Source organism: Rhincodon typus, chromosome 23, assembly GCF_021869965.1.
Source record: "Rhincodon typus isolate 14 chromosome 23, sRhiTyp1.1, whole genome shotgun sequence".
Classification (NCBI taxonomy): domain Eukaryota; kingdom Metazoa; phylum Chordata; class Chondrichthyes; order Orectolobiformes; family Rhincodontidae; genus Rhincodon; species Rhincodon typus.
In genome coordinates this window covers 34005322-34031591 of record NC_063354.1, presented here as the reverse complement: position 1 = coordinate 34031591, position 26270 = coordinate 34005322, and the positions used below count along the sequence as shown (strand labels likewise).

General features: G+C 40.2%; 1 protein-coding gene across 1 annotated transcript in view; it reads left to right on the top strand.

The window, feature by feature from the left end:
• Nucleotides 1-26270, top strand: part of tbcd (tubulin folding cofactor D) — a 267266-nt gene that overhangs the window by 110444 nt on the left and 130552 nt on the right. Inside the window, exon 14 of the mRNA XM_048610824.1 lies at nucleotides 11850-12006. Coding sequence (XP_048466781.1) covers nucleotides 11850-12006 — 157 coding nt within the window. The remainder of the gene's footprint in view (nucleotides 1-11849; nucleotides 12007-26270) is intronic.

Here is a 26270-nt window from a genome sequence, read left to right as displayed (position 1 = left end):
GGTGAAGGAAATTTCGGATGTACAAAAGCTGGAATTGGAGGAATACAGAGTTCTCCAAGGTGCAGAATCAGAGGAGCGATCATGGCAGGATTGAAGTTGAGGGTGAGAATCTTAAATTGTTGAAGCATTGCGAGAGTCTTTTCTCTTCTGAAACACATAGTCCGACTTGTGGGTAGATATGCAAGTGTTTAATTCTTTTTTTCTTTTCTCTCTCTTACTACCTCCAGAGTTTCAACTTTACCTGTTGTTTTTCCAGTTGAGCTAAACATTGGCTGGTTTAAATTGCTATGATATAACACGATATGCTTTTCTTTCATTCACACATGGGACGTGGGTATTGCCTGGGCCAGCATTTGTTGCCCATCCCTAGTTGCTCTTGAGGAGTTGGTAGTGATTTGCCACCTTGAATTGCTGCATTCTATGTGCCATAGGTAAACCCACAGTGCTATCCGGGAGGGAATTCATGGTTTTGACTGGGTGAAAGTAAAGGAATGGTGATATATTTCTAAGTCAGGATGGTGATTGTCTTAGAGAGGAACTTGCTGCTGGTGGTGGTCCCATGTGTCTGCTGACCTTGCCCTTCTGGATGGAAGTGGTCATGGACAGGTGCTGGTGAAGATCTTTGGTGAATTTCTGCACCACATCTTGTGGATATTACACATTGCTGCTATTGAGTGTTGATGGTGGGGGATGTGATTGTTTGTGGATGTCGGTCTACTCAAGCATGCTGCTTTGTCCTGGAAAGTGTCAACCTTCTTGATTGTTGTTGGAGGTGCAATCATACAGACAAGTGGGGAGTTTCCATCATGCTCATGACTTGTGCCTTGTAGTTTGTGGACAGGCTTTGAGGAGTCAGGAGATGAGTCCCTCTGTGCAGGATTCCTAATCTCTGACCAGCTGTTGTAGCTATTGTATTTATATGGTGAGTCCAGTTGAGTTTCTGGTCAATGAAAACCCCCGGGGTGTGAACAGTGGGGGATCCAGTGATGGTGACACCATTGAATGTCAAGGGGCAGTGGGTAGATTACTCTTATTGGAAATAGTCATTGAGTATTTGAGTGGCCTGAATGTTACTTTCATTTGTGAGCCCAAGCCTGGTTATTGTTCAGGTATTTTTGCATTTGGACATGGACTGCTTCAATATCTGAGGAGTCTTGAATGGTGCTGAACATTGTGTAATCTTTGGCAAATATCCCCACTCCTACCTGATGATGGAGGTAAAGTTATTGATGAATCAGATGAAGATGGATGAGCTTAGGTCCTGCAGAGGTGGCCTGAAGCTGAGATGTCTGACCTTCAACAACCACAACCATCTTCCTTTGTTCCAGATATGACTCGAAACAGCTCAACCTTGCTTCTAACTGCCATTGATTTCAGTTCTGCTAGGGCTACTTGTTGCCTCAATCAGTGAAACACTGCCTTGATGTCAAGGGCTGCCACTCTTGCCTAGCCTCTGGAATTCAACTCTTCTTGTCCATGTTTGAACCAAGGCTAATGAGGTCAGGAACTTAATGCTCCTGGTAGAACCTACACTGATCATCAATGAGCAGGTTATTGCTAAGCTGATTCTGCTTGATAGCACTGTTGACGACATCTTCCATTACTTTACTGATGATTGGGAGTAGACTGCTGGGACAGTAATTAACTGGTTTAGATTTGTCCTGCTTTTTGTTTACAGGACATACCTGAACAATTTTCTACATTGTCAAGTAAATGCCAGTTTTGTCGCTGTACTGGAACAGTTTGGCTTGGAGTGTGGCAAGTTCTGGAGCTCAAGTCTTCAGTACTATTACTGGAATGTAGTCAGGGCCCGTAGACTTTATACTATCTAGTGCTTTCAACCACTTTTTGATTTCACATGGTGTGAATCAAACTGTTTGAAGACTGATATCAGTAATGTTCTGGACCAATGGAGAATACTGAGGTGGATCTACTAACACTTATAGCTAAATATTGTTGTAAACCTTTGGCCTTAGCTTTTCCACTGATGTTCTGGGCTCTTCAGTTACTCAGTTGGGGATATTTGTGGAGCCGCCTCCTCCCATGAAATGTTTAATTGTCCACCACCATTTATGACTGGACGTAGCAGGACTGCAGAGCTTAGATCTGATCCATTAGGTGTGAAATCACATAGCTGTCTATCATTTGCTCTTATGCTATTTGGCATGCAAGTAGTCCTGTTTGGTAGCTTCGCCAGGTTGATGCTTCATTTTTACCAAACTTTCTGCTGCTCCTAGCATGCCCTCCTGAAGTCTTGACTGAATCAGTGTTGATCCCTTGACTTGATGGTGATGGTAGAGTAGGGCATGTACCAGGTCATGAGATCACATATTGCATTGTATACAAATCTGCAGTTGACGATGGCCCACAGCGCCGCACTGATGCCCAGTCTTGAATTGCTAGATCTGTTAAGAGTCTCCTGCTTAGTACGATGAAAGTGCTACACAACACAATGGAGGGTATTCTCAGTGTGAAGGCAGGACGTCGTCTCCATGAGGATTGTGTGGCAGTTACTCTTATGGATACTGTCATGGACAGATGCACATGCAGCAGGCAGATTGGTGAGGATGATGTCAGCTATGTATTTCCCTCTTTTGGTTCCCTCACCATCTGTTGCAGTGCCAATGTAGTAGCTTTGTCCTTTAGGACCTGATCAGCTTGGTCAGTTGTGCTTGTGCCAAATCACACTGGGTGGTGGACATTGAAATCCTGCACCCAGAGCACATTCCACACTGTTGCTATCTTCAGTGCTTCCTCCAAGTGTTGATCAACATGGAGGAGTACCGATTAATCAGCCAAAGGAAGACAGTATTTAGTAATCTGCACGCTTCCTTGCCCATATTTGACCTAATGCCAGGAAACTTCATGGGGTCTGGAGTTAATGTTGAGGACTCCCAGGGCAACTTGTTTGTGACTGTAGATCACTATGCTGCCATTGTGCTGAGTCTGTCCTGCTGTTGGGACAGGACATATACAGGGATGGTGATGGTGGTGTCTGGGATATGGTCCTACTCATGGAATCATACTTTACAATTGATGTCAGGCTGTTGCTTGACTAGTCTGTGAGATAGCTCTCCCAATTTTGGTACGAGCTATCAGATGTTGGGAAGGAGGACTTTTGCAGGGTTAACAGGGTTGCTGTTGTTGTTTCTGGTGTGGAGGGTTGATGCCACATTGTCCTTCTGGTTTAATTTCTTTGTTGACACAGAAACAGAACCTTCGGTCTAATTCATTCCAATTGCGCCGACCAGACATCCCAAACTGTCCTCGTCCCATTTGCCAGCATTTGGCACATATACCGCTAAATTCTTCCTATTCATGTGTCCACCCGGATGCCTTCAAAGTGTTGCAATTGTACTCGCCTTCACCACTTCTTCTGGCAGCTCGTTTCAGGTATGCTCCACCCTCTGCGTGAGAAAGTTACTCCTCAGGTCCTCTTTAAATCTTTCCCCTCTCACTTTAAACCTGTGTCCTCTAGTTTTGGACTTTGACAGCCTAAGAAAAAGACTTTGGCTATTCACCCTATCCATGCCCCACATGATTTGTATAAACCTCTATGAAGTCACCCCTTAGTCTCCGACACTCTAGGGAAAAAGCACCAGCCTATTTAGTCTCTCCCTTTAGCTCCAACCCTTCAGTCCTGGTAACATTCTTGTAAGTTTTTTCTGCACCCTCTCAAGTTTAACAGCATTCTTCCTGTAGAACTATATTCCTATTAGAGTGAAGGGTGAGGCTCATAAAAGTAGAGATCAAAGAATGAACAAAGAACAAATCGGCACAGGACCCTTTGGTCCTCCAAGCCTGTGCCAGTCCATTCTTCCAGATATTGAGGTTCTGGTTAAGAATAAGGAAGAGTCACATATTAGGTATAAACATCTAGGTTCAAATGAATCTGTCAAACAGTATAAAAAGTGTACGGGCATTCTTAAGAGGGAGATCAGGAAGGCAAAGATAACATAAGATAGCCTTGGCAGATAAGGTTAAGGATAATCCAAAGAGATTCTACAAGTGCATTAAGAGCAGAAGAACAACTAGAGAGAGAGTTGGGCCCCTTAAAGATCAAAGAGGTCATCTTTGCGTTGAACTTCTGGAAATGGGAGAGATATTAAATGAATATTTTGTATTAATTTTTACTGTGGAGAAAAAATTGGAGGCTAGAGAACACAGGGATATAAATATTGATGTTTTGAAAACAGTTCACATTAGAGAAGTAGTAGTGCTGGAGATCTTAGAAAATATAAAGGTAGATAAATCCCTGAGACCTGATCTAGTGTATCCCAGGACTTTGTGGGAAATTGTGGGGCCCCTTGCAGAAATATTTGTATCATCCATAACTGTGGGTGAGGTATCGAATGACTGGGGATTGGCTAATGTTGTGCCTTTGTTTAAGAAGGGATGTAAGGAGAAGCATGGGAACTATAGACCTGAGAGTCTGACCTTGGTAGTGGGTAAGTTGTTAGAAGTGATTCTGAAAGGTAGGATTTATATGCATTTGGAGAGACTAAGAATGATTAGGGATAGGCAGCATGATTTTGTGCAAGGGAAATCGTGTCATACAAACTTGATGGAGTTTTTTGAGCAAGTTACCAAGAAGATTAACGAGGGTAGAGCTGCAGATACTGTTGGAGTTTAGTAAAGCCTTTGACAAGGTTTCACATGTTGGACTAATTAGCAAAGTTAGATCACATAGGATTCAGGGTGAGCTTGCCAATTGGATACAAAATTGGCTTAATGGCAGGAAACAGAGTGTGATGGTGGAGGGTTGGTTTTCAGACTGGAGGCCTGTGATCAGTGGTGTTCCACAGCAATTTGTGCTGGATCCACTTTTGTTTGTCATATATGTAAATGATTTACATGAGAAAATAGAAGGCATGGTTATTAAGTTTATGGATGACACCAAGATTGGTGGTATAGTTGACAGTGAAGGTTATCTAAGATTACAAAGGGATCTTGATCAATTGGGTCAATGGGCTGAGGAGTGACAAATGGAGTTTAATTTGGAAAAATGCAAGGTATTGCATTTTGGTAAAACAAACAAAGACAAGACTTATACAATTAAAAGTACGGCCTTGGGCAGTGTTGTAGAACAGAGAGACCCAGGGGGTTCAGGTACATAATTCTTTGAAAATTTGCACCACATTTCGACAGGGTGACTAAGAAGGTGTTTAACATGCTTGCCTTCGTCGATCAGATCTTTGAATATGGTAGTTGAGATGTTATGTTGAGATTGTATAGGACATTGGTGAGGCCTCTTTTGGAGTACAGTGTCCAGTTCTGCTTTCTCTGTTATAGACAGGGTATTATTAAACTGGAGAGGGTTTAGAGGAGATTTACCAGAATATTGCTGGACATGGAGTGTGTGAGTTATAAGGGTAGGCTGGGACTTCTTCCGTCGGAGTGCAAGAGGTTGAGAGGCAGCCTTACTGAGGTTTATAAAACAGTGACGGGTGTAGATAAAGTGAATGGCAAGTGTCTTTTCCCTAGGGTGGGGGATTTCAAGACGAGGGGCATATTTTTAAGGTGAGAAGAGGAACATTTTAAAAAAGATATGAAGGGTAATTTTTTTTTCACAGAGTTCAAATGTGGAATGAACTTCCATAGGAAGTGGTGGATGCAGTACAGTTACAATGTTTAAAAGACACTTGGATAAGTACATGAATAATAAATGTTTGGAGGGATTTGCACAGGCAGGTAGGACGGGTCTAGGCCCGAAACGTCAGCCTTCCTGCTCCTCTGATGCTGCTTGGCTTGCTGTGTTCATCCAGCTCTACCCCTTGTTATCTCAGGTAGGACTAGTTTAGTTTGGGATTATGGTCAGCGTGGACTGGTTGGACTGAAGGGTTTGTTTCCGTGCTGTATGACTCTATGAGCAACATGCTTTCAGCAACCATTCTGTCAGGTCTTCTCAGGATCATGTCTGTCTTATTTATATACCCTCTAATTCTTCTCAACTCCAGTGGATAGATCTACCTTAAAAACTGAAAGAACTGTGGATGCTGTAAATCAGGAACAAAAACAGAAGTTGCTGGAAAAGCTCAGCAGGTCTGGCAGCATTTGTGAAGAAAAAATCAGAGTTAATGTTTCGGGTCCGGTGACCCTTCCTCAGAACTGATGGTAGCTGGAAAACCATTGGTTTATATGCAGAAAATAGGGGGTTGGGGCAGGGAGTAAACAGTAGGATAAAGAATAGAATCCGAAGAGAAAGAAAAGCAGTTGAATAGACAAAGAAGTTGATAATGATCTGGGTAGGACGGTGAATAGCTGTTAATGGGGACTGCTAGTGACGAACAATAAGTAGCGTGTAATGGCAGGCTATGTGATAACAGGGTCTGGTGTGTGGGGTAAGGAACTAGGCCCTAAAATTATTGAACTCGATATTGAGTCCGGAGGGCTGAAGGGTTCCCAAGCAGAAAATGAGGTGTTGTTCTTCCAGCTTGTATTGAGCTTCGTTGGAACACTGCAGCAAGCCAGAGACAGAGATGTTGATATGTCTACCTTCCCTCATAAAATAAGCCTTTCATCACAGGAATGAATAGAACCTTATCTGACCTATGTCTTGTGCAATTCAATTCTTTCTTAAGCAAGGGGATGAAAACTATATTCGAGATGTGGTCATCTCAATGTCCTGTTCAACTGTAACAAAATTTCCCTACTCATATACTGTATATCCTTTGCAATAAACATTGGCATTCCATATACCTTCCTAAAGACTCATGGTATGTGCATTCCAACTTTTTGTGAATCATGCAGTAGGGCAACAGTATACTTATTTTATTCCTCTTGATAATTCCTCCTGGTTTTTCTTGTCTTCTCCACCAACCACTCATGAGAAACATATTTTTCTTTTCTTTATACTGGAGTCCTGAAATCTCTGCAGAGAAGTGGATTCTTCTACTGAAAAGTGGGCAGTAGTCATTCTTGTGAATTTAAACTTTTACTCAAAGAGTGATTTGAAGTACTGTACGTATTCTAAGGTAGTCAGCTGTAATTTTAAATTCCAAATGAACTATTCTACCTTATCAGTGCTCTTCAAGGTCATAATATAATGACATATCAGTTTTATTTATATAACTATAGATGGCATATAAAGCATATAGCAATGATAAAAGAAAGAAGATGGGAAACATGGAACATGAAATGAAGAGCCAATGACACCATTCAGCATCTTCGACCTGCCCTTGTGATTCTATATGATCTTGGTTGATCTGCTGCAGTCTTTGACTTCCCTTTCCTGCCAACTCCTCGATATTTCAAGAATCTATCCACATTTTTAAATACTTAGTGATTTGGCCTTCACAGCTCTTTGGGATAGAGATTTCAAGAGCTCCATATGCTCTGGGATAAGAAATTGCTTCACATTTCAGTTTTAAATGAGTGTCCCCTTATTCTGTAACTATGGCCCCTAGTTTGAGACTTCCCCCAATAGTGGAAACATTTTCTCAATATTACCTCTTCAAGGCCCCTCAGAATCTTAAGCAAACGAAAACCTAAATTGCTGGAGAAACTTAGCAGGTCTGGCAGCATCTTTAGAGAGAAAACAGAGTCTTGTGACCCTTTTTCCAACCTCTCAGGAAAAAGTAGCACTGAACTTGAAATGTTAACTCTGTTTTCTCTAGACAGATGTTACCTGAACTGCTGAGATTCTCCAGATTTGAATTTTTGTTTCATTCATATTTCTAGCATCTGCAGTTCTTTGTTTTATTTCATTACCTGTCAGAATTTTACATGTTTCAATAGGACTACCTTGCATTCTTCTAAACTCTAATAAACAAAGGCTTAACCTGATTAACCATTTTTAATATGTGAACCCCTTTATCCTAGGAATCAGCTTGGTGAATCTCTTTTAAACAGTCTCCAATGCCAATATATTCTTTCTTAGATACAGGAACCAAAATTTCACTTCTCTAGGTACAGCCCCACCAGACTCAGTACAGTTGTAACACAACTTCCTTAGTTTTAAACTCCCAACATTGTAGCAATGAAGACCAACATTCCAGCTACCTTCTTAACTGTTTGCTGCACTTGTATGCTAACTTTTTTTGTTTCACATACAAGAACACCCAGGTCCCTCTGTGCTGAACTTGTTTGGAATCTGACTCCCATCTAAATAATAGACTGCCTTTTTATTCATCCTACTAAAGTTTTTTTTTTATTTTAGGAGATTCATGATTAGTTACCTCATATCAGCAACTAGACAATTTACAGCAATTTTCTGATAGTTGACTGAAAAGCAGCAGTTTAGAGATGATACGTCATTAATTAATCAATGAAAGGAAACATAGGATCTGTGACCGATGAGAACATTTTATTGATCTTGGAGAAATTCTGTAAAATGGATCAGTAGAGACAGTGCACTCTCACATCCTAGTGGTCCTGCATTCTTTTGTGATGGTCTTGGTATCAACAGAATTTGTTCTTCCCTTGGGCTGATGTGGGGGATCTCCTGGCCTTCCCAAAAGGAGATAGTGTGCCTCCTTTCCCTGTCTGTTCCTCCCTTTCTGTACCAGTTCATACACCTACTTTTGGATCTGACCATCAGTGCTGTGTCAATTACATGTCTAACCCCTCTTGGCCAATAGCAATGGGAGAGCCACTCATGAAGGTGATTGTGGTGCGCTTGCCTGCCTTTATCTGAAGGTTAGTTTAATCTCATAATAAATACTACTTATATGTGAAAACAGCAAACTGATATAATGGGGCGCCTTTGACACCAGATAAATTGTTCATGCAAGTTCAGTTTGCACCGTGAACTCTTTGTTGTCGTAATTCTTTCTTTTGTTTATCCATGCTTGAGCTTTGGAAAGCTAACTGATAGCTATGAAGTGAAATCTCATGCTACACAGTAAATATTCAGAAATTTTAGTTTTTAAAGGACTTCAATATCTAATAAAGTGAATGAGCACACATTTATCTACATTAAACTTCATTTGCCATGGGTTTGCTCATTCTCTCAACCTACTTGTATCCTCCTGCAAATTCTTTATGTCCTCATCACAACATGTTCTCCTGACTATTTTAGTGTATTCAGCAAATTTGGAGACATTATACTCTTGCCTGTCCTCCCAGTCATTTATATAGATGGTAAATAATTGAGGTCCTGGAACTCTACTATTTATGATGTTCTAACCTGCAAAAGACCCTTTCATCTTAACTCTCTCTGTTTCTGTGTAATAATAAATCCTCAAGCCATGCCCAATACTGCATGCTACAAACTTGTGGAATAACCTTTTTTGTAGCACCTTATCAAATGCATAGTGGAAATCAAAATACAGTGCATCTACTGGTTCCCTTTCAAAAATTCTGCTTGTTATGTCCTCAAAGATCTCTAGCAGATTTGTCAAACATGATTTCCCTTTCAAAGAACCATGTTGACTCTGTTTGCGTTAAGTTTTCTAAACATTCTGTTGTGTCTTCCATAATAATGGACCTTAGCATTTTTTCCAATGACAGATATTAGACCAACTGGCCTATAGTTTCTGCTTTCTGAACTGGGGCATCACATTAGTGGTTGTCCAATCCTCTGGAATTCTCCCTGAATCCAGTGAGTTCTGGAATATTTCAACCAATGCTTCCACTGCAGTCGCTTCTCTTAAAACCATTGGATGCAGCCCATCAGGTCCTGGCAATGTGTCTGCCCCATTAGTTTGCCAAATACTTTCATCCCTTATGATACAGACTATTAACAAGACTTTTCTTCCATTAGCACCTTGTTTATTTGATATCTTTGGGGGCATTTATAGTGTCCTCCACCATGAAGACTGATGCAAAACTTTGTATTAAATTATTTGCCATTTCTGTGTCTTCCATTATCAAATCCTCTTCAGAGCTCTCACATTCATATCAGCTACCTTTTTTTGAAACCTGTAGAAGTTTTCGGTGTTTATTTTTATAGTTCTTGTCAATTTATTTTTAAAGTAAATTTTCCCCCTTTTTATTAGCTTTTTAGTCAACTGGTAGTTCCTTTTAAAAAAAGAATCCCAATCATCTGGTATACAACTTACTTTCACTTGTTTTGTATACCTTCATTTTTAACAAAAGGTGATTCATCCTTCTCTTCGAATCCTTCTTTTTGGCCAAAATAAATTTTTGCTGAGTGTTATAAATATCTGCTTAAATGCCTGCCAATGCCCATTTAGATAACTCTTTGCTCACACTTCTATTGTTGCCCTTATTTAAGTTGGTGACTGTTTTGTCTGTGAGTTCTGTTCCTCAAACTGAATTGAAACTCTGCCATGTTGTTATCTCTACTCCCCAAAGAATCCTTAACTACGAGATCACTTATTGATACTACCTCATTATCAGATGTGTAAGATAGCTTGTTCATGGGTGGTTTATGCAATGCACTACTCTAAGAAACAATCCCTAATACACTTCCATGTTGTCCTTGCATATCTGATTTTTTTAATCTGCTGTCAGTAAGCAGACTAAAATCACCCATGGCAATTGTATGACCCTTCTTTGTCCTACAGCGAAGCAACTCTTCCTGGACGTATAGGCAACTCCCACCTGTGACTTTGATATTCTTTTTTTCCACCCCACCCAATTCCACATCAGGATCTATTGCACTTCTATCACTATTCGCCACTAGACTGATACTCTCTTTCATTAAAACACTGTCCTCTCCTTTTTCCTGTTTGCCTATTTTTCTGAAATGTCGACTACCCTTGAATATTGTATTCCTGGTCTTGCCACCCTATAGCCATGGCTCCACAGACTAATAACCACTAAAATGAATGTTGAGTTTGAGAGTTGTTAAAAAGTTGACGGATAATTAGTTAAAGATTTGTGCTTTGAGCTGAGCTCTATGGAGTTCGTAGAGGTGGACAGATAGAAGGGTTTACAAGAATTTCAGAACATGTGGCCTACTTTGCTGAAAACATCATTACCATTGGTCAGACAAAGGGAGTGAAGGATGCTCAAGATATTGGAGTGAAATTAAAGTTTGAGCAAGGGTTAAAGGGCATGGAGTTGTGGAAGGCCCAGGAAAGAGGAGTGGTGGCATTTTCTCTAAATGATTGAAAGTGGGTTCTGTTTTAGGACCACGTCCATTAGTGGTGTGCATCAGTATTTTCAATATAGGGCTATCAGAGATCCAAATTAACTGACAATAATAAAGAGAATGCTCAATGAATAATCTTAAAGAGGATACAAGGAGATTCTGATCTTAGAATAGGCAAGGATATTGGCAGATAGATTTCAGTATCTAAGAGTGTGACTCATTTGATCTGTCAAAGAACAAATCATACAGAATTCACATTCCTATTTGCTATCTAAAGACTCAATAGAAGTGGTTTTGTTAGAGTGTTAGATGACTATGCGAATATGACTTCCAAACCAGCAGCCCCCAACCCCAAAACGAAAATTGATCAGTACTACCACAGCGTGGTGCCAAGAAAATACTTTAAGAGGCAATGAATAATGAAGAAAATGGCTAATCACATGCTAAGGTAATGAAGGAGAGCAATGGAACGTCTTAGAACATAAGAATTAAGAGAGGGAATCAACAATTCTGCCCCTCGAGCCTTAGTACAATCATCGCTGATCTCATCACAGCTTCAACTTCACTTCCTCCCCACTCACCATAACCCTTCACATATTACAAATTAAATATCTGTCTGTCTCTGCCTTAAATTTGTTCAGCAACTCAATGTCCATCACACGCTGGGATATTGAATTCCATGATTCACAGCCCTTTGGGAAAGTAATTCCTCTTCACCTCTATTTTAAACCTTCCACCCCATATGCTAAAACTGTGACCTGTAAAAGTAAAACTGTGGAAATCAATTCATAACTTTGCAAACAAAAATTGTAGAGCTGATTTTTTTTAAACTTTCTCTTTTCTTTCATAGTTGTACCTGTAATACTGAAAGCATTGACTTTCGATGAGAAGCGAGGTGCTTGCAGCGTGGGCTCGAATGTGAGAGATGCAGCTTGCTACGTCTGCTGGGCCTTTGCCCGTGCGTATGACCCTCAAGAAATGAAGCCATTTGTTAACCAGATAGCAAGGTAAGAGTATTTTAAGATTGTGGCTCGGATCTTCAAGGCAGCAGTGTTCATTGTTGGGTTGGAGCAGTGTTCAGAAGAGCACCAACCTGCACCCCCCACCCCACCCGCAATGCCCCCCCACCCCTGGCCACCGCTGCCCAGACTTGGTGCTGCTGCATATTTCCTCTGGGACCTTCCAAGCCTGACTGGGAATCACAGAGTGCCAGTGTCCCTCTGAGAACTCCATAAAAATGAAGTTGAGTTGGGGATAAGACCGTGTACATACCCTTTTTATGACTCTAGCTGTTTACATGTTAGGTTTGATGTTAGTAAATGGGGTGAGTGGATGTATGGGAAGGGTGGTTGAAGTGGCAGATGCCTTAAATGGCAGTCTGATGGGTTGGCAAGCAGTGAGCAGATTAGAAGATTTGGAGCTATGCTCCTTATTTTTTTCAGGTGACCTTGAGATGAAATGAAGCTGAGCAATCTCTGTCCATTTTCATTGGGCTTGGACTATGGCATGAAATAAACCACCCGTGCTGTAACAGTTATGTGAATGGAAACTGGTAGCAGTACATTGCAACAAAAACAAAGTTGCTGGAAAAGCTCAGCAAGTCTGGCAGCATCTGTGAAGAAAAAATCAGAGTTAACGTTTCGGGTCCAGTGACCCTTCCTCAGTGAGTTGCAATATTGCTCTGTGAAACTACAGAACTGAAAAGTTTTTAACGAAAGTGAAGACTGCGAAATTGTGTTGCATTGTGTTGCTGACAAGTTGATTAAGATATAAAATTCAGTCACTCTGTTTCAGTTTGTCCAATAAATTTAAGTACAAGTTCTAAAAGCAGTTTTAGATATTTGATTATTTCAGTAAGTGTCATGTAATTGTAGCATTCCACTGTAACTAAGTCCCAAACTTTGTAATGTCTTTGGAATTCTGAGATTGGCATGCAGTTTCAGTAAAAATGTCTATATCATTTTTAAAGGTTGGAGCTTTATGCCAATAGATCCACTGGATACTTCCGCTAAACAAGTGTCTTGCAATTGAGGGATTTGTGGACATGTTCTGTTATATCAGTTTTTGTGTCTATACCTGAAACCAGAAACCTCAGATATTGTGATTGAACACCTCTACTTTTGGTTGTCAGTGATGCAGGATGAAAATAAGTGGGTATCAAGAAAAGAATAACTGCCTGCAAGTTCTCCTCCAATTCCCTTATCATCCTGACTTGGAACCTTATTGCTGTTCCTTTACTGTCACTAGGCCAAAGTCCTGAAACTTCCTTACAGCATGTGATTAGCCCTATAGCCCAAGGATTGCAGCGGTTCAAGAAGGTGACTATCTTCTCCAGTGCATTTATGATAGGCAATAAATGTTGGCTTAGCCAACGAAGGCAACATTCTATGAACAAATTAAAAATAACGGTTCCTCTACTTTGCGCTAATGTATCTGTGCTCTGGTTCCAAGAGTGCTTTCGATGCATCAATAAGATGCCTTTTCCTTTTCTTACCAATTAGCCTGAAGTCTTAAGTATGCCAAACATGTTTTTTCTTTATCCTGAGGCCATTGTGGGAAGGAGGTAGCATCGTGGTATTCTCACTGGCCCATTGACCCAGAGGCTCAGGCTTAATTCCATCAGTGCACGAGTTCAAGCTGCAGCATGGCAGCTGTTCAAATTTAAGTATAATTAATAAAAATACGGAAATGAAAGCTGGTCTCGGCACTGATGTCATGGAACTATTTTGATTGGTGCAGTTCAAGAAGGCAGCTCACCACTACCTTCTCAAGGGCAAATAGAAATGGGCAACAAATGCTGACTTTGTAAGAAACATCAACATTCCATGAAAGAACTTTTAAAAAAGCACATTCTGATTGCCAAAGAAACATTTTTCAAGGTTTCGTACTGGTAGTAGACGAAAAAGCCTTTTCATTCTCTCAAAGGTCAACAGCCAGTGTCAAACCAAACTTAACAAATCATATTTGTATACTTCTGTCTGTTTATGTTTCTTGCTGTTTTCTATACCAGTTTTTCATAGATCCGTAAGACATTGACTGAATAAATTATACGTTAAACTTTTTTGATTATTTGGAGCCTGGTTATGACACAGTCACAAGCTGAATTGTAGCTTGTGTTTTGGACATTCATTTGATATTTGCATGTATTCCAGATGCTCTTCAATATTTACTTGGAGAGGCATGCAGTAATTTGGTTTTCAACTTGGAGCATTTTGGAAATTAATTCAACAAAAATTGTGAACTTAACACTTAAAGCAAGTTGATTTGTGTATGTGAAGATTATTTTACCAAACTAGATTGTGGATTCAATCTCCAGATGTGAATTAGATTTTTTTATAATTTGTGCATGGAAGTTAATCATCATTCAAGATCCAAATCTGGCATAGTTAGATGCTAATGTAATGGCACTGATCATTCCAACTGAGAGCACAGATGGAAACTCAGTTTAAGATCTCATCTGAAAGACTGCACCTCCAACTGTACAGCATTCCCTCAGTACTACATGAGAATACTTCTCTTAATTTTTGTGCTCAAGTCCCAGAAGTGAGGTTTGAATCCAGGACCTTCTGACTCATTTGGAGTGCTACCAACTGAGCTACAGCTGGCACAAAAGTCAGAACTGTCAATAACAGTTGTTAGGCAAGGCTTGGGTGAAGAGAATAACAAACAAAAACAGGATGTTCTGTGAAAGTATGAAAGGTAGATGTAAGTAAATGACAAGGGATGATAGTGTAATGGAAACATTTGTGGTAATGGAGCAAGGAAAGAAACAAAAGGTAGAGAGCGAAACTATTAATGGCATTAGGAAAACTATTTCTACCCCCAGCTGCTGGAAAAAATAGGGCACTGCTTTTGAGCTGAAATTGCTGAACTTGGTGTTTAGTCCAGGAGGCTGCACAAATTGAAAGCGAGTTTTTGTTTTTCAAGTTTCTAATTAACTTCATTGGAACATTATTGGAGCTGAAGGCCAGAATAGGACGTAGAATTAAAAATACAAATTGAAATGGCAAAAGAGAAAATTTTGCTTGACAAACCTTATTGCATTTCTTTAGGCAGTAGCTGAGAAATTAGACAATGATGATATATTAGATGTTATCTATCAGGATTTTCAAAGGGCCTTTTATAAGGTACCACATGTTAGACTTGTGAATAAGGCCAAAGAATGTGGAGTCAGGAGTGGCAGAATGGTTGCAAGCTTTCAAGACAGAAGACAGGAAGGGAGCAAGGACTAGTTACTCAACAACAGAGGTTGTAAGTGAAGTTCTCCAGGGATTAGTGCTGTACTACTGTTCACAATTTAAGTTAATAGTTCAGAGGTTGGGACTAAAACACAACTTCTGAATTGGTGGATGACACCAACGTTTCTTTTAACTGGGAAGTTGGAGGGGTATTGTCGAGACTGAGGCAAACTACAGCAAATTAACAGCTTAATAAATTGAAGAACGGGCAAAATATTAGCAAGTGATGTTCAATGCAGATTAATGAGGTTGTACATTTTGGTAAGAGGAATATGGAGGTCGCTTATTGCTTGTAAGGTACAAGTCTAGGTGTGGTAGAGGAAGAACGGAATCATGCACAATACATTCATCACTAAAAGGTGTGCCAGGTTGATAAGGCCATAACTCCATGCATTCTCTCTGGAAGGCTATCATTGAAAAATGGGGGAGTTATCCTAATGTGATGTAAACTGTGATTTGCAAATATTTTTAATATCATTTGTCGTAAGTTTGAGTTTTTAAGCTTCTGCATTAGTGAAAGACTTGATTTTTAATGTTTTGGCAAAGATCTGTAGCTTGGATTGTGGATGAGGTTGTTGACTTGCTCGCCAAGCTGGCTTGTTTTTGTTCAGATGTTTCGTCATTATATTACATTGGACAGACAGGAAATAAACTAGCATCAGAATACATGGACATCAGCTGGCAGCAAAACGGCACAACAAACTCTCCTTAATATCAGTACATTCAGACAATGAAGGCTGTCAATTTAACTGGGACAAAGTAACCATAGTAGCCCAAGCCAAACATAGACACGCACGGGAATTCCTAGAGGCATGGTTCTCAACCCATAATGCAATCAACAATAATATAGAATTGGACCCCATATACAAACCCATACAGATCAAAACCGGAAATGACAGTACTCACCATAACGGACCGGACAGTATAAATTCCAAACGGAGTAGAATAACATCGCTTCAATGGAGGCTCCACTGATGATATCACCTAGCATGGTGACGAAACGGCTGAACAAAAAAAAGCCAGCTTGGTGAGCAAGTCAACAACCTCAAAGACTTGTTTTTTTTTCTATATGTCTGAAGGTAATAATTAACCAGTATTTCTGTGACCATGGTGATTTGTTTTAAAACAGTTTGGGTCCTAGCTTTAGAATTTGAGTTTATCTGTATAGTGGTAAGATTTAACAACTGAACAAGATAAACAAGCTCCAGTTTAGAAGCTAAACAAAGTAACACCCAAAGAATTACTGATGCTAGAAATCAGAAACTAAAATAGAAATTGCTGGATAAACTCAGCAGGCCTGGCAGCATCTGTGGAAAGCAAACAGAGTTTATGTTTTGGGTCCAGAGACTCTTCTTCAGAACGCTGACCTTTTGATGAATTTGTCTAGCAATTTCTGTTTTTATTTTCTCCAGTTTAGAAGGTCTGGAGAGGTTTCTTAAGCTTAAGGTAGAGAACCAGTTGCTTAGAGAGAAGGTTCTCTCTTAGTTTCACTCTGGATTTTGAGCAGCGCTGAGAATTCTTGAATGAAGATGGATGTATTAATTAGTGCTACTGAGAAGAAAAGGCGAGAGTAAAACTTGATTACCTTAGAGTAAAGAATTGCTGCTAGTTCCAGACCAGAAGTGTTTGAATAAAACCCTCAAAAGGCCACTTCAGTACATTTAGGTTCAAGTGTATGAGGAGCTCCAGGAAGAAACTGTCGGCTGTTCAGTTGTCATAAGTGACTTAAGTCCAGTGAGGTGTTAGAGACAGGAACTCGGGTGTGAGTACTGTACGAGTGGTGTCTTTGGGTACTGTACCAGGGGTGTGTTTTGCGTATGATACAAGAGGTGATTTTTTTTTTCTTCTCAATTTGTAAATGAATGTTTTGGGATTAATGGAATTGTACTTTTAACCATGTATTTAAACATTTTTGAATTTGTATTATAAGTGACAATTTGTTTTGTTCTCTTTTTTGTTTATTTCTTTTGTTAATGAACTTTTGTTTTATTAAAAGCAAAATCTGCAGTATTGCTTATTTTTCAGTGACAGACCACTTTGTTAAAACCAAAATAAAACAAAACATGATCTCTTAAGCCTGGTTTAGATCTGGGATCTGACTTCCAATAATGCAACTGACTGGGATCATGACACCAAACCTTTATTGAACGTTGGTTAGACCCCTATATGTATTCTGTGCAATTACGGTAGACACATTATGCAAAGTGTATAGAGGCACTGAAGAAGGAAAAAAGAGATTTAAAAGAATAATAGCAGAATTGCATGGGTACACATATCTGGGAAGAATTGACAGGCTTAACTATTTTTACTCTTGAAAAAAGCCTTATGGAGATCTAACATCGGTCTTTAAAGCTATGAAAGGTGTTGATTGCGTGGGTGCAGAGGGAATATTTTCTCTTGTAGGGGCCAAAGGTGGCTCACTGGTTAGCACTGCTGCCTCACAGCACCAGGGGACCCGGGTTCGATTCCAGCCTTGGGTGACTGTCTGTGTGGAGTTTGCATGTTTTGAGAAAAGGCTGGACAGGCTAGACCTGTGTCTTCTGTAATCAGTGGTGACTGAATTGAATCATTTAAGATTCTGAGGGGACTTGACTGGATGGATGATTCTGGGAGAATCTAGAACTATCGGTCATAGTTTAAAATTAATGGGGCATCCCTTTAAAACAGAGATGAGGAAACCTGTTTTTCTTTCGAGAGTTGTGCCTTTGGAATTCCCTTCCTCAAAAGGCAGTAGATGCAGAATCTTTAAATATTTTTAAAGGAGATGTAGATAGATTCTTGATTACCAATGTAGGATGCTGCAGTGGCGAAGGCGGTGTGGTCTGTTCCTCGTTGCCATTGTGGCCACATCCTGGTGGGTCCAACAAAGTGGTGGTGTGCTTCCACAGCTTTGGTGGAATGATGGGTCCGTCCTGGGATTCCGAACGCAGCGGCTTTGATGATGAGGTTGGGGTGATGGTTTTTATGTTGGCTTTCTGCAGCGGTGGAGAATGTGGGTCCTGTCTTTTCCTCAAAGATTGACTTTTTCATAATTTTTAATATTTTATATATGATTTCTGCTATTAATAAAAGTGCAGAGTATGGTGAGTTAAACACTTCTCACTTTTTTTTTTGTAAAAATACAAGTGACAATAAATTACTGTTCTATTGGATGAAAGATTATTGGGGAGATGCAGGAATGTAGTGTTGAGGTTACAATAGATCATCCATGATCTTATTGAATGGCATGGCAGAGCAGGCTTGAAGGACCAAATTGTTAATTTGTGTTGATATTTTCATATGGTAAGTCGATTGTTGTATGCAACTTTTGCTGAAAAGCCGACATACTGTTGAAACATTTTGTCTTGAAGGCCAGGAGCATGAACATGTTGCTCCCTTAGAAATTTGCCATTCTTGCATCTGTTCTAATGAGAGAAGGATATAAAGCTTCTCCAGTCTATGTCTATTTTGTCAGCAATGCTCAGGTATTAAGAGTGTGGGACTGACTACTGAGAGTAGTTGAAATGAATAGTGTACATGCATTGAAGAGGAAATCAAACAAAGATATGACAGATGAAGATAGAGGGTTCCTGCTGTTTGATTTAGATGAGAATGAAAGGGATAGGGCAGAAGTGGGCCATAAACACAAGTATGGACTGCTGAACTGAATAGTTTGCTTTGGTGCTGTACATCTAATTTAAGCCAATGGAAGCAACTGGAACATCAGCATCTAGTTTTTGGATTGAACAAAGGTGTTCAGCAAAGTGATGACCAAATTTGTGCTTGGGCTGAATGTACAGGAGAATGCTTTATGACCAATTAATTCATGAAATTAAATATAATAATATACAAGTAATTTGTTGTTTGACTTCGAGAGAATGCCCGAGATCCTGGAGGGAGACAAGGGAACAGGTTTCAGCACGTGTATGGGAAGTTACTGTGTGAAGGATAGTGCATGTTGGGTGGTGATCAAAAGTGTACATGATTGTGTCCTGGAGGGAATAGACAAATTAAAATTCTGAAAGGAGAGAGGAGAAGCTGACATCTTTGGTGGTGACATTGTGCTGAAAATGCTGGGCAGTTGTCCTTTGTATTTAGAGACTAGAGGTGGAAAGTGAACATGCAAAACTCTACTGTGTTTCCAAGAGGGTGGGGAAACGGTGAGAACAGAAGGACAGAAAGTAGAAAAGGTGCTTTTGTAAGCAAAGCCTATCTAATTTTCTTAGCTTATGTGCTGATTCATTTGTTCCCCTGTTTGTATGTAAGTGGCATACTTACATAAGACATACCTTCAGGCTTTTGACATGCACTGATGGCGCTTCCTAAGCGTGTTGTGTATAATTGAAAATTTGAACTTACTGTTGTCACTTGTCTTGACAGCGACCTGTATGGGCACTTGGAAACAGTTGTAATCCACAGGGATCAAGAGAGAGCTACGTTTCATTTCAAATTGTGATCTTTGACAGTCGTAATAGGGATATGGCTTTTTAGTTGCTGATCTGTGGCTGAAATTGACCTTGAATTTATAGAATTATTAAGTGACTGTTGGGTGTAATTATTGCAGTTGGCCACAGAGTTAAATCTGCCTGCTGGATTTTTCTTTTGATATGCTGATTGCTGTTGCCTCGGGCTGTTTTAAAAAGGATGAAACTTCATTGCATGCTGAGCAACTTTGGCTTCATTGTCAAACTGAACATGTTTGACAGCCTTCTTTGGGTGTGCATTATTGGAAGGTAGTTAAATACATCTCTGAACAATGCCTTAACACAGCCTTGCAAAGAAACAATGTAAGCACTAAGCAGCAAACTCTACTGAAATGGGTTATCAACAGAATGGGAATGTTTTAGGTTATTGTCATATTATTGACATGAAAAATCAGTTTTAAAATGTCTGTAGTGCAAATAGTAGTTTAACAAAAATACAAAATTCAACTATCCAAATGATCTGGGTTTGATTTCTATGCTGCAATTTTTGATACCACTATTAGGCAAGTGTAATGCAGGGGGCAGTTTCAAAGACAGTGCAAAATATGTTAGTGGCTGGATTTACTATTTATTTGCTGACATTTCATTACTTAGGGACTTTATTGTACACTTAAATTGTGATTTTGATGATGCTGTTTTGATTTGACAACATGCCAACACAAAGCTATTTGAGGCAATGTTGTGGTGTGATTCTAGCAAGTGGTTTGACTTTTTATGCAGTTGATTTGCTGATCTTATCTTGGGAGTTTCTAATTACAGAGGAAGTAACAGCCTATGGTCTGAGGGGGAAAAAAATTGAGGTCAGTTAAGCTCAGACTAAAGTTGCGTGATCCCTCACAGCATGGGTGGAGGCCTGGAATTCAGTCTGCATGTATTGCATGGCCAAGAAAAACAGGGAGATGGAGTTGACACTAAAGTCAAAGATGTAACATTTTAGGTTAGAGTCATGGCTATTATCCAAACTGGTAAGATCACATCCAGATAGGATCATGTTCAAAATAGCTTTACAGTAAAGTTATGAATTTCCTGTTGCATGTATTTTTCTGTATAGCTTTCACGTTGCAGGATCATGAATGCCCAGTTAAATATTAAACAAGTTGAACCAAATTAATTTCTAGAGGCACTACATAGACCAAACTGAAGATCTGTGGTGTGTCGGGCTTGACTAGCTGTAGCCCCACATGATGTAACTCAACTGGAGGTCCCTCACCTGTATGGCACTGAAGTTGACAAACATGTATGATTATGATGACAATGACATTAACATCCTGTGTTTGCAGGATACCAAAACTTGTCCATGTAAGTGCTGCAACAGGTTAATTCACTCCTGTGTTCCAAATGCTGGAGTTTATGGGACTATCTCATTTAATTCAAAGTAAGATGGAGACATTTAGGGAAAGGGATGAGACCTCTGTCAAAATCTGCCTTGAGATAAACCTGTGTGACTTGAATGCTATGGGGACAGCGGCCCTAGTCAAAACTTAGTGAAAGTAAGGAGCAAGTTTAAGCACGTAGATATAAGGGAGGAAGCAACTGCGTACTAACTCTCAGACTTTGAGTCAAACAGATTTGGAGAAGATCCACGATAGGTGTCTTGCAGAAGAAAAGCATTATTTTTGGATTCAACAAACAGAGTGCTGGTGAACATGGATTCCCAATTTGAAGAAAAAAATGCTTGTGGAGAGTTCAGGACCAAGGGATTGCTAGAGGATCACAGAAAATTCTGGTGAAACTCAGCAGATCTGGCAGCATCTGTTTCTCTCTCCACAGATGTTGCCATACTTTGTGAGTTTCTCCAACAAGTTCTATGTTAGTTTCAGATTGCATCCTCAATATTTTGCTTTTATTGTCAGACGATGCTTTACTACAGTGAATCCACTTGGATTATGTTCAGAAAATTGAATGAATTGACTTTGTTTAAAATGATGTTGAAAGATGCACTTTGGTGAAGCACAGTTAAGCTGTAACAGGCAGTAGGTGTAGGAACTTTATACACATGTCTACATTTCTGTTGAGAGTATCGTGTAATATTTAAGTATGACTTTGGATTTTCAGTTGTGTTTAGTTAGTAGGGAATACCTTTTCTGTAGTTTAGTCTAATAATTGCCTAAGTAATTTTGAGTATGAGTTGGTTTTTGTTTGTCACAGTAAAAGCAAAATTTATTTCTCTGTCGTAAAGTTATCAATCGCCTGGCAATTGTGATACCTGAAACAAAGCACAAATAAGACAAGATGGGGCCTGTTGCAGGTCTGTATTAATGGCCACTATGCTAGTTGCAGCTGAGATGTTTTTGACTTAATTGTGCTCATGCAAAGTTTAAAAGCACTGTGGTGAGTTGCTGATAAAATTTGGAGGTTTATGCTGCAGAAAGAAAGAAAATTACATTGCCTTAAGTGGGTGTGAGGTCAATAGTTATAATGATACCTGCTCTACAACATGATGTGTAGAGGAGGACGTAGACAGCAAATTCTTTGTAAGAAAGGAGGGATAGGAGGCTGTCCCTAGAAGGCTGTACCCTGCAAGTCTTCTGGAAGTACCGTTCAAATACTTGAAAGAACCAGAACCAGTTCTCAGGAAACTTTGGTTCATAAAAGAGGGAGTTACAGAGTTGTTCCACCTCCTCGTTGATAACCAGTTGCCTCAAACTAGGATGAGGATGGCCCCTCAGTGATGTGAAACTAATTCTGCAACAGAGGAGAGCAGGTGACCTCAACATGCCACAGTTTCAGTGCACAAAACTGGGGGTGACAAAGGGAACTTTGTCGTCATCTCCCTGAGAAGAGAAGACCAGGATCAAAATACACCTGTGTTTGCAAAGACGATATGATCCTTTCGCCATCAACTACAGGTAGAAAACCTTCTGTGTCAATAGGGAGTGATATCACAACTACAAGAGCTACCGTTCTATTGAAGTAAAATTGGAGAGCAACCACAGGAGGAGGAGAAACAGAAAAAGACCACAACAATCACATGGAACTGGATGGAGTAAGTAGAATCAAATTGTGAGGTTTTGCTTCTTTTAATAGAAACACCACCAAAACAACATATTCGTTTCAGACTTCTTGTGAAAACATCCCCTTAACTAGCACCACTTGGTAATACCTCAGTGTGGGTAGCTGCATTGTGGGCTGGCTGTCTGGGAGAGAGGCTGTAGCAAGGGAACTGATAGAGTGGCAGTGTTTATGTGTGAATGCTGTCATACTAGTAATGCTAATACGGAAGTGTGCACTATTTACACAGTGGAGAGGATGCCTTTCTGAAGAAGGTCTCGACCTGAAACGTCAACTTTCCTGCTCCTCTGATCCTGCCTGGCCTGCTGTGTTCCTCCAGCTCCACACTGTGTTATCTCTGACTCTAGCATCTGCAATTCTGACTATCCTGCCTCCAAACTATGCAAGGTTTTCTCTGCCACACTTGAGCCAGACTACCGAATGCCCCTATCCAGTGTTTGCAGGCTGTGTAGAAGGCCTGTCAATGCACCAAGCATCTTGATGTGCAACAATATCATTGTTTTCTTATAGTGTGATCCAAAAGGTCCTCTTCCGAGTCTCCTGCAGTAGAACTCGTAAGTGAGTTTACTCTCCGGGGAGCTGTCTCGCAAACAGATCCACGTCCCTGTCTTGTCTGTAACCCATTAGTGCCTGGCTACGTCTAAATCCTGATTTCAGTCTAGCTTCAGATGTTCCCATTGCACCAGTATATGAATTATTGCTGTGAGTTTTAGGTGAAATGATGGTACTGACAGGCCAAATAATCTCCTTCTATCGTAATCATTCTATTGTATATGAGGTGAATAGAGAAGATCTACAGCAGCATATTATCATAGTCCAGATTGGCTTCAGCAGCGCTGGGTGCAGTTGACCTTGTAGCATGGATGCCTGTCATGTTATGGATTATCTCCTATCAGGTGGCAGGGTTGGGGTGAGACTGGTGGATCAGCCTCATCAGGCAGGGAATGGGAAGAATGGGTTGTTCCATAGCTCTGCCTCGCTTGAATTGCTTTACCCTTTTGTTCAAGTATGTACAATTAGAATCTAGAAATGACACAATTTTAAATTTTGGTTTCTCTCCGGTTGGGTAAACCAAATGAGTACACAAGGACATTGACCCAATGGCTTGCAGTTTTGTGTCCAACGCCTTCCCGATTTCATGAAGCACATCTGGTGGCACATTTCATTCATGTTTTAGACAGCATGGAATAAGAAATATAAAGCCAGTGGGCCAGTCATCCACTGGGCAAGGCATTTCATTTTGTCACTTCAGTATGAATACTGGATTTGCATAGTGACACAAGGTACATTGTGCGTGCAGATTGAAGCAGTTTCATCTTCCCTCAGGTTATTTGTGGTTAGAAGAAAACAGGGTGTGTGTTGAACTAAGAATTAAGACTGGAACAGAGATAACTGGCTGGAAGGCAAAACTGTATGTGCAGTATAAGGAAATTCACCATGTTGCTTTGAGCTATGTATCTTTCAACATTTAGAATACTAAGATCCACTTCCTTGGAAGATTTTACAATTGCCATTTTGCAAAATCCTTTTTGGGCATACAATAAGGGATCTAATTGACAGTTTAGATATGGCTAGTTGATTTTTAGTGTTCAAGCTAGATTATTTACAAGTTGGTGAACACACTTTCTCAAGGACAATTGGGAATAAGAATAAATGCTTCTCTAATATTAGCTCTACTCTATTTTTTGGCTCCAAGTTGCAAAAGTACTGTAAGTGACATGCACCAAAGCCATGTACACGAATGTTAATTTGGATGTCCAGAAAGCAATAAATCTCCATTGAACAGAAATTGCTGGAAAAGCTCAACAGGTCTGGCAGCATCTGTGAAAAGAAATCAGAGTTAACGTTCTGGGTCCGGTGTCCCTTCCTCAGAATGGACCCGGAACGTTAACTGTGATTTCTCTTCACTGATGCTGCCAGACCTGCTGAGCTTTTCTAGCAATTTCTGTTTTTTTTTTGATTTACAGCATCTGCAGTTCTTTTGGTTTTTATTAAGTCTCAATTCAAGATTGGTGCTTCAACATTAAAAATAATCTTCAACACCAGCCTGAACTAACAACCAAAAGCAAGCTGTAATCCTTAATCAGAGTGTTCTGTGTCCAAGGTTTCACACTTAGTCAACTTGAAAAAGTTGAGGCCTTCCAGACTAGAATTAAAATGATTGATTTTGTTATCTCCAAAGTTACCTGGATATCAATCAAACCAAGATCCAGAAAGTGTTTGAGTAGTGAGTATTAACAATGACATCAAATGTAGGAAAATCTGCCAGTACTTCTTGAAGAATGACGAGCATTGTTGTTGGGGAAAGCTGCTGCACCTGTTATTTTAGAAACAGAGGTGGAGTTTGTAGATATAGTAATTATTGTAATGAGGTCAGCCAGGAGGAGCTCATAGAATATGAGTTCCTTGATTGAGGCTGTTAACCTGGTCCAATCAGGGAGCCCTGGCGGACAAGTAAGAACTCTGAGAGCTGGCTCTGAAGGAGCTGGATCAGTGTCAAGGACTCTCCATGTGTAAATAAAGGGTGACTTAGTAACGGGATACTGGCCTCTGGAGTTATTTTCAGTGGTGATAACAGAAAAGCATGATCCTGAAGAAAATTGTTTGCAACGATAGTCTTTGAGTTGGGGTAAATATTTCTGGCACTATGCTGTTATTTGGGAAGTTTGATTAGTTCGATCCTGCCATCAAAGACTGGGCCTGAAATGCAGAAAGAATGTGTTATCTTTTTCGGGTAAATGACACTGGGGCAGATGGGAAGCAACAAGTAATTCTCCTGACAGCTTGTGGACTCCACAGCTTTGTCAGTTATTAGGAGCCTAACTTTTCCTGAGGCACCAGATACTAGAACCTTTCAAGAGTGGATGGATTTAGTTAAGGAATATTACAACCCCAAGCCTCCTGTATTTCTGAGATGCTATTGGTTTTACCGGACAATTTAAGAACCAGGGGAAGTGGTATCAGGGTTTTTGATGAGGTTAAGACAATTGGCAGAGGCATGTGACTTTTCTTTAACCCTTAATGAGGTACTGAGAATGCATTTGGTATGTGGGATTAAAAATGTAACCATGCAAATGTGCCTACTGGCTGAAGCACAACAGGGATTCAAACAGGCACTACAACTGGGATTCAAACAGGCACTACAACTGGCTTTGTTTTTGGAAAATGCGGCAAGTGGAGCATATGAGTTGCAGGATATCCTGATAAAGGTGGACACTCTCTCACCACTTGGACTGAGCTTGGGGAACATCATTTGAGTGAAGGCAATTGCATAGCCTCAGTAAGGGCATATCCTGAACAGAGGTACTCTGGGGCAGCCCACAGCAAAACCCCAAAACAAAGCCAAGCCTCAGCCAAATGGTTAAAATTTTCTTCAGCGTTCAGGCTGGCAAGAGATTGTATTTGCTGCTAGTATGCAGTCTGAACAGCAAAATACTCCCACTGGACCTAAATTGAGTAAGTGAACTCATAGACTAATATCCAGGAGAGTGCACACTTTGGAAAGTCCACTCACATCTGGTTAGGAACAGTTACATTGCTCAGCAACATCTAAATCTA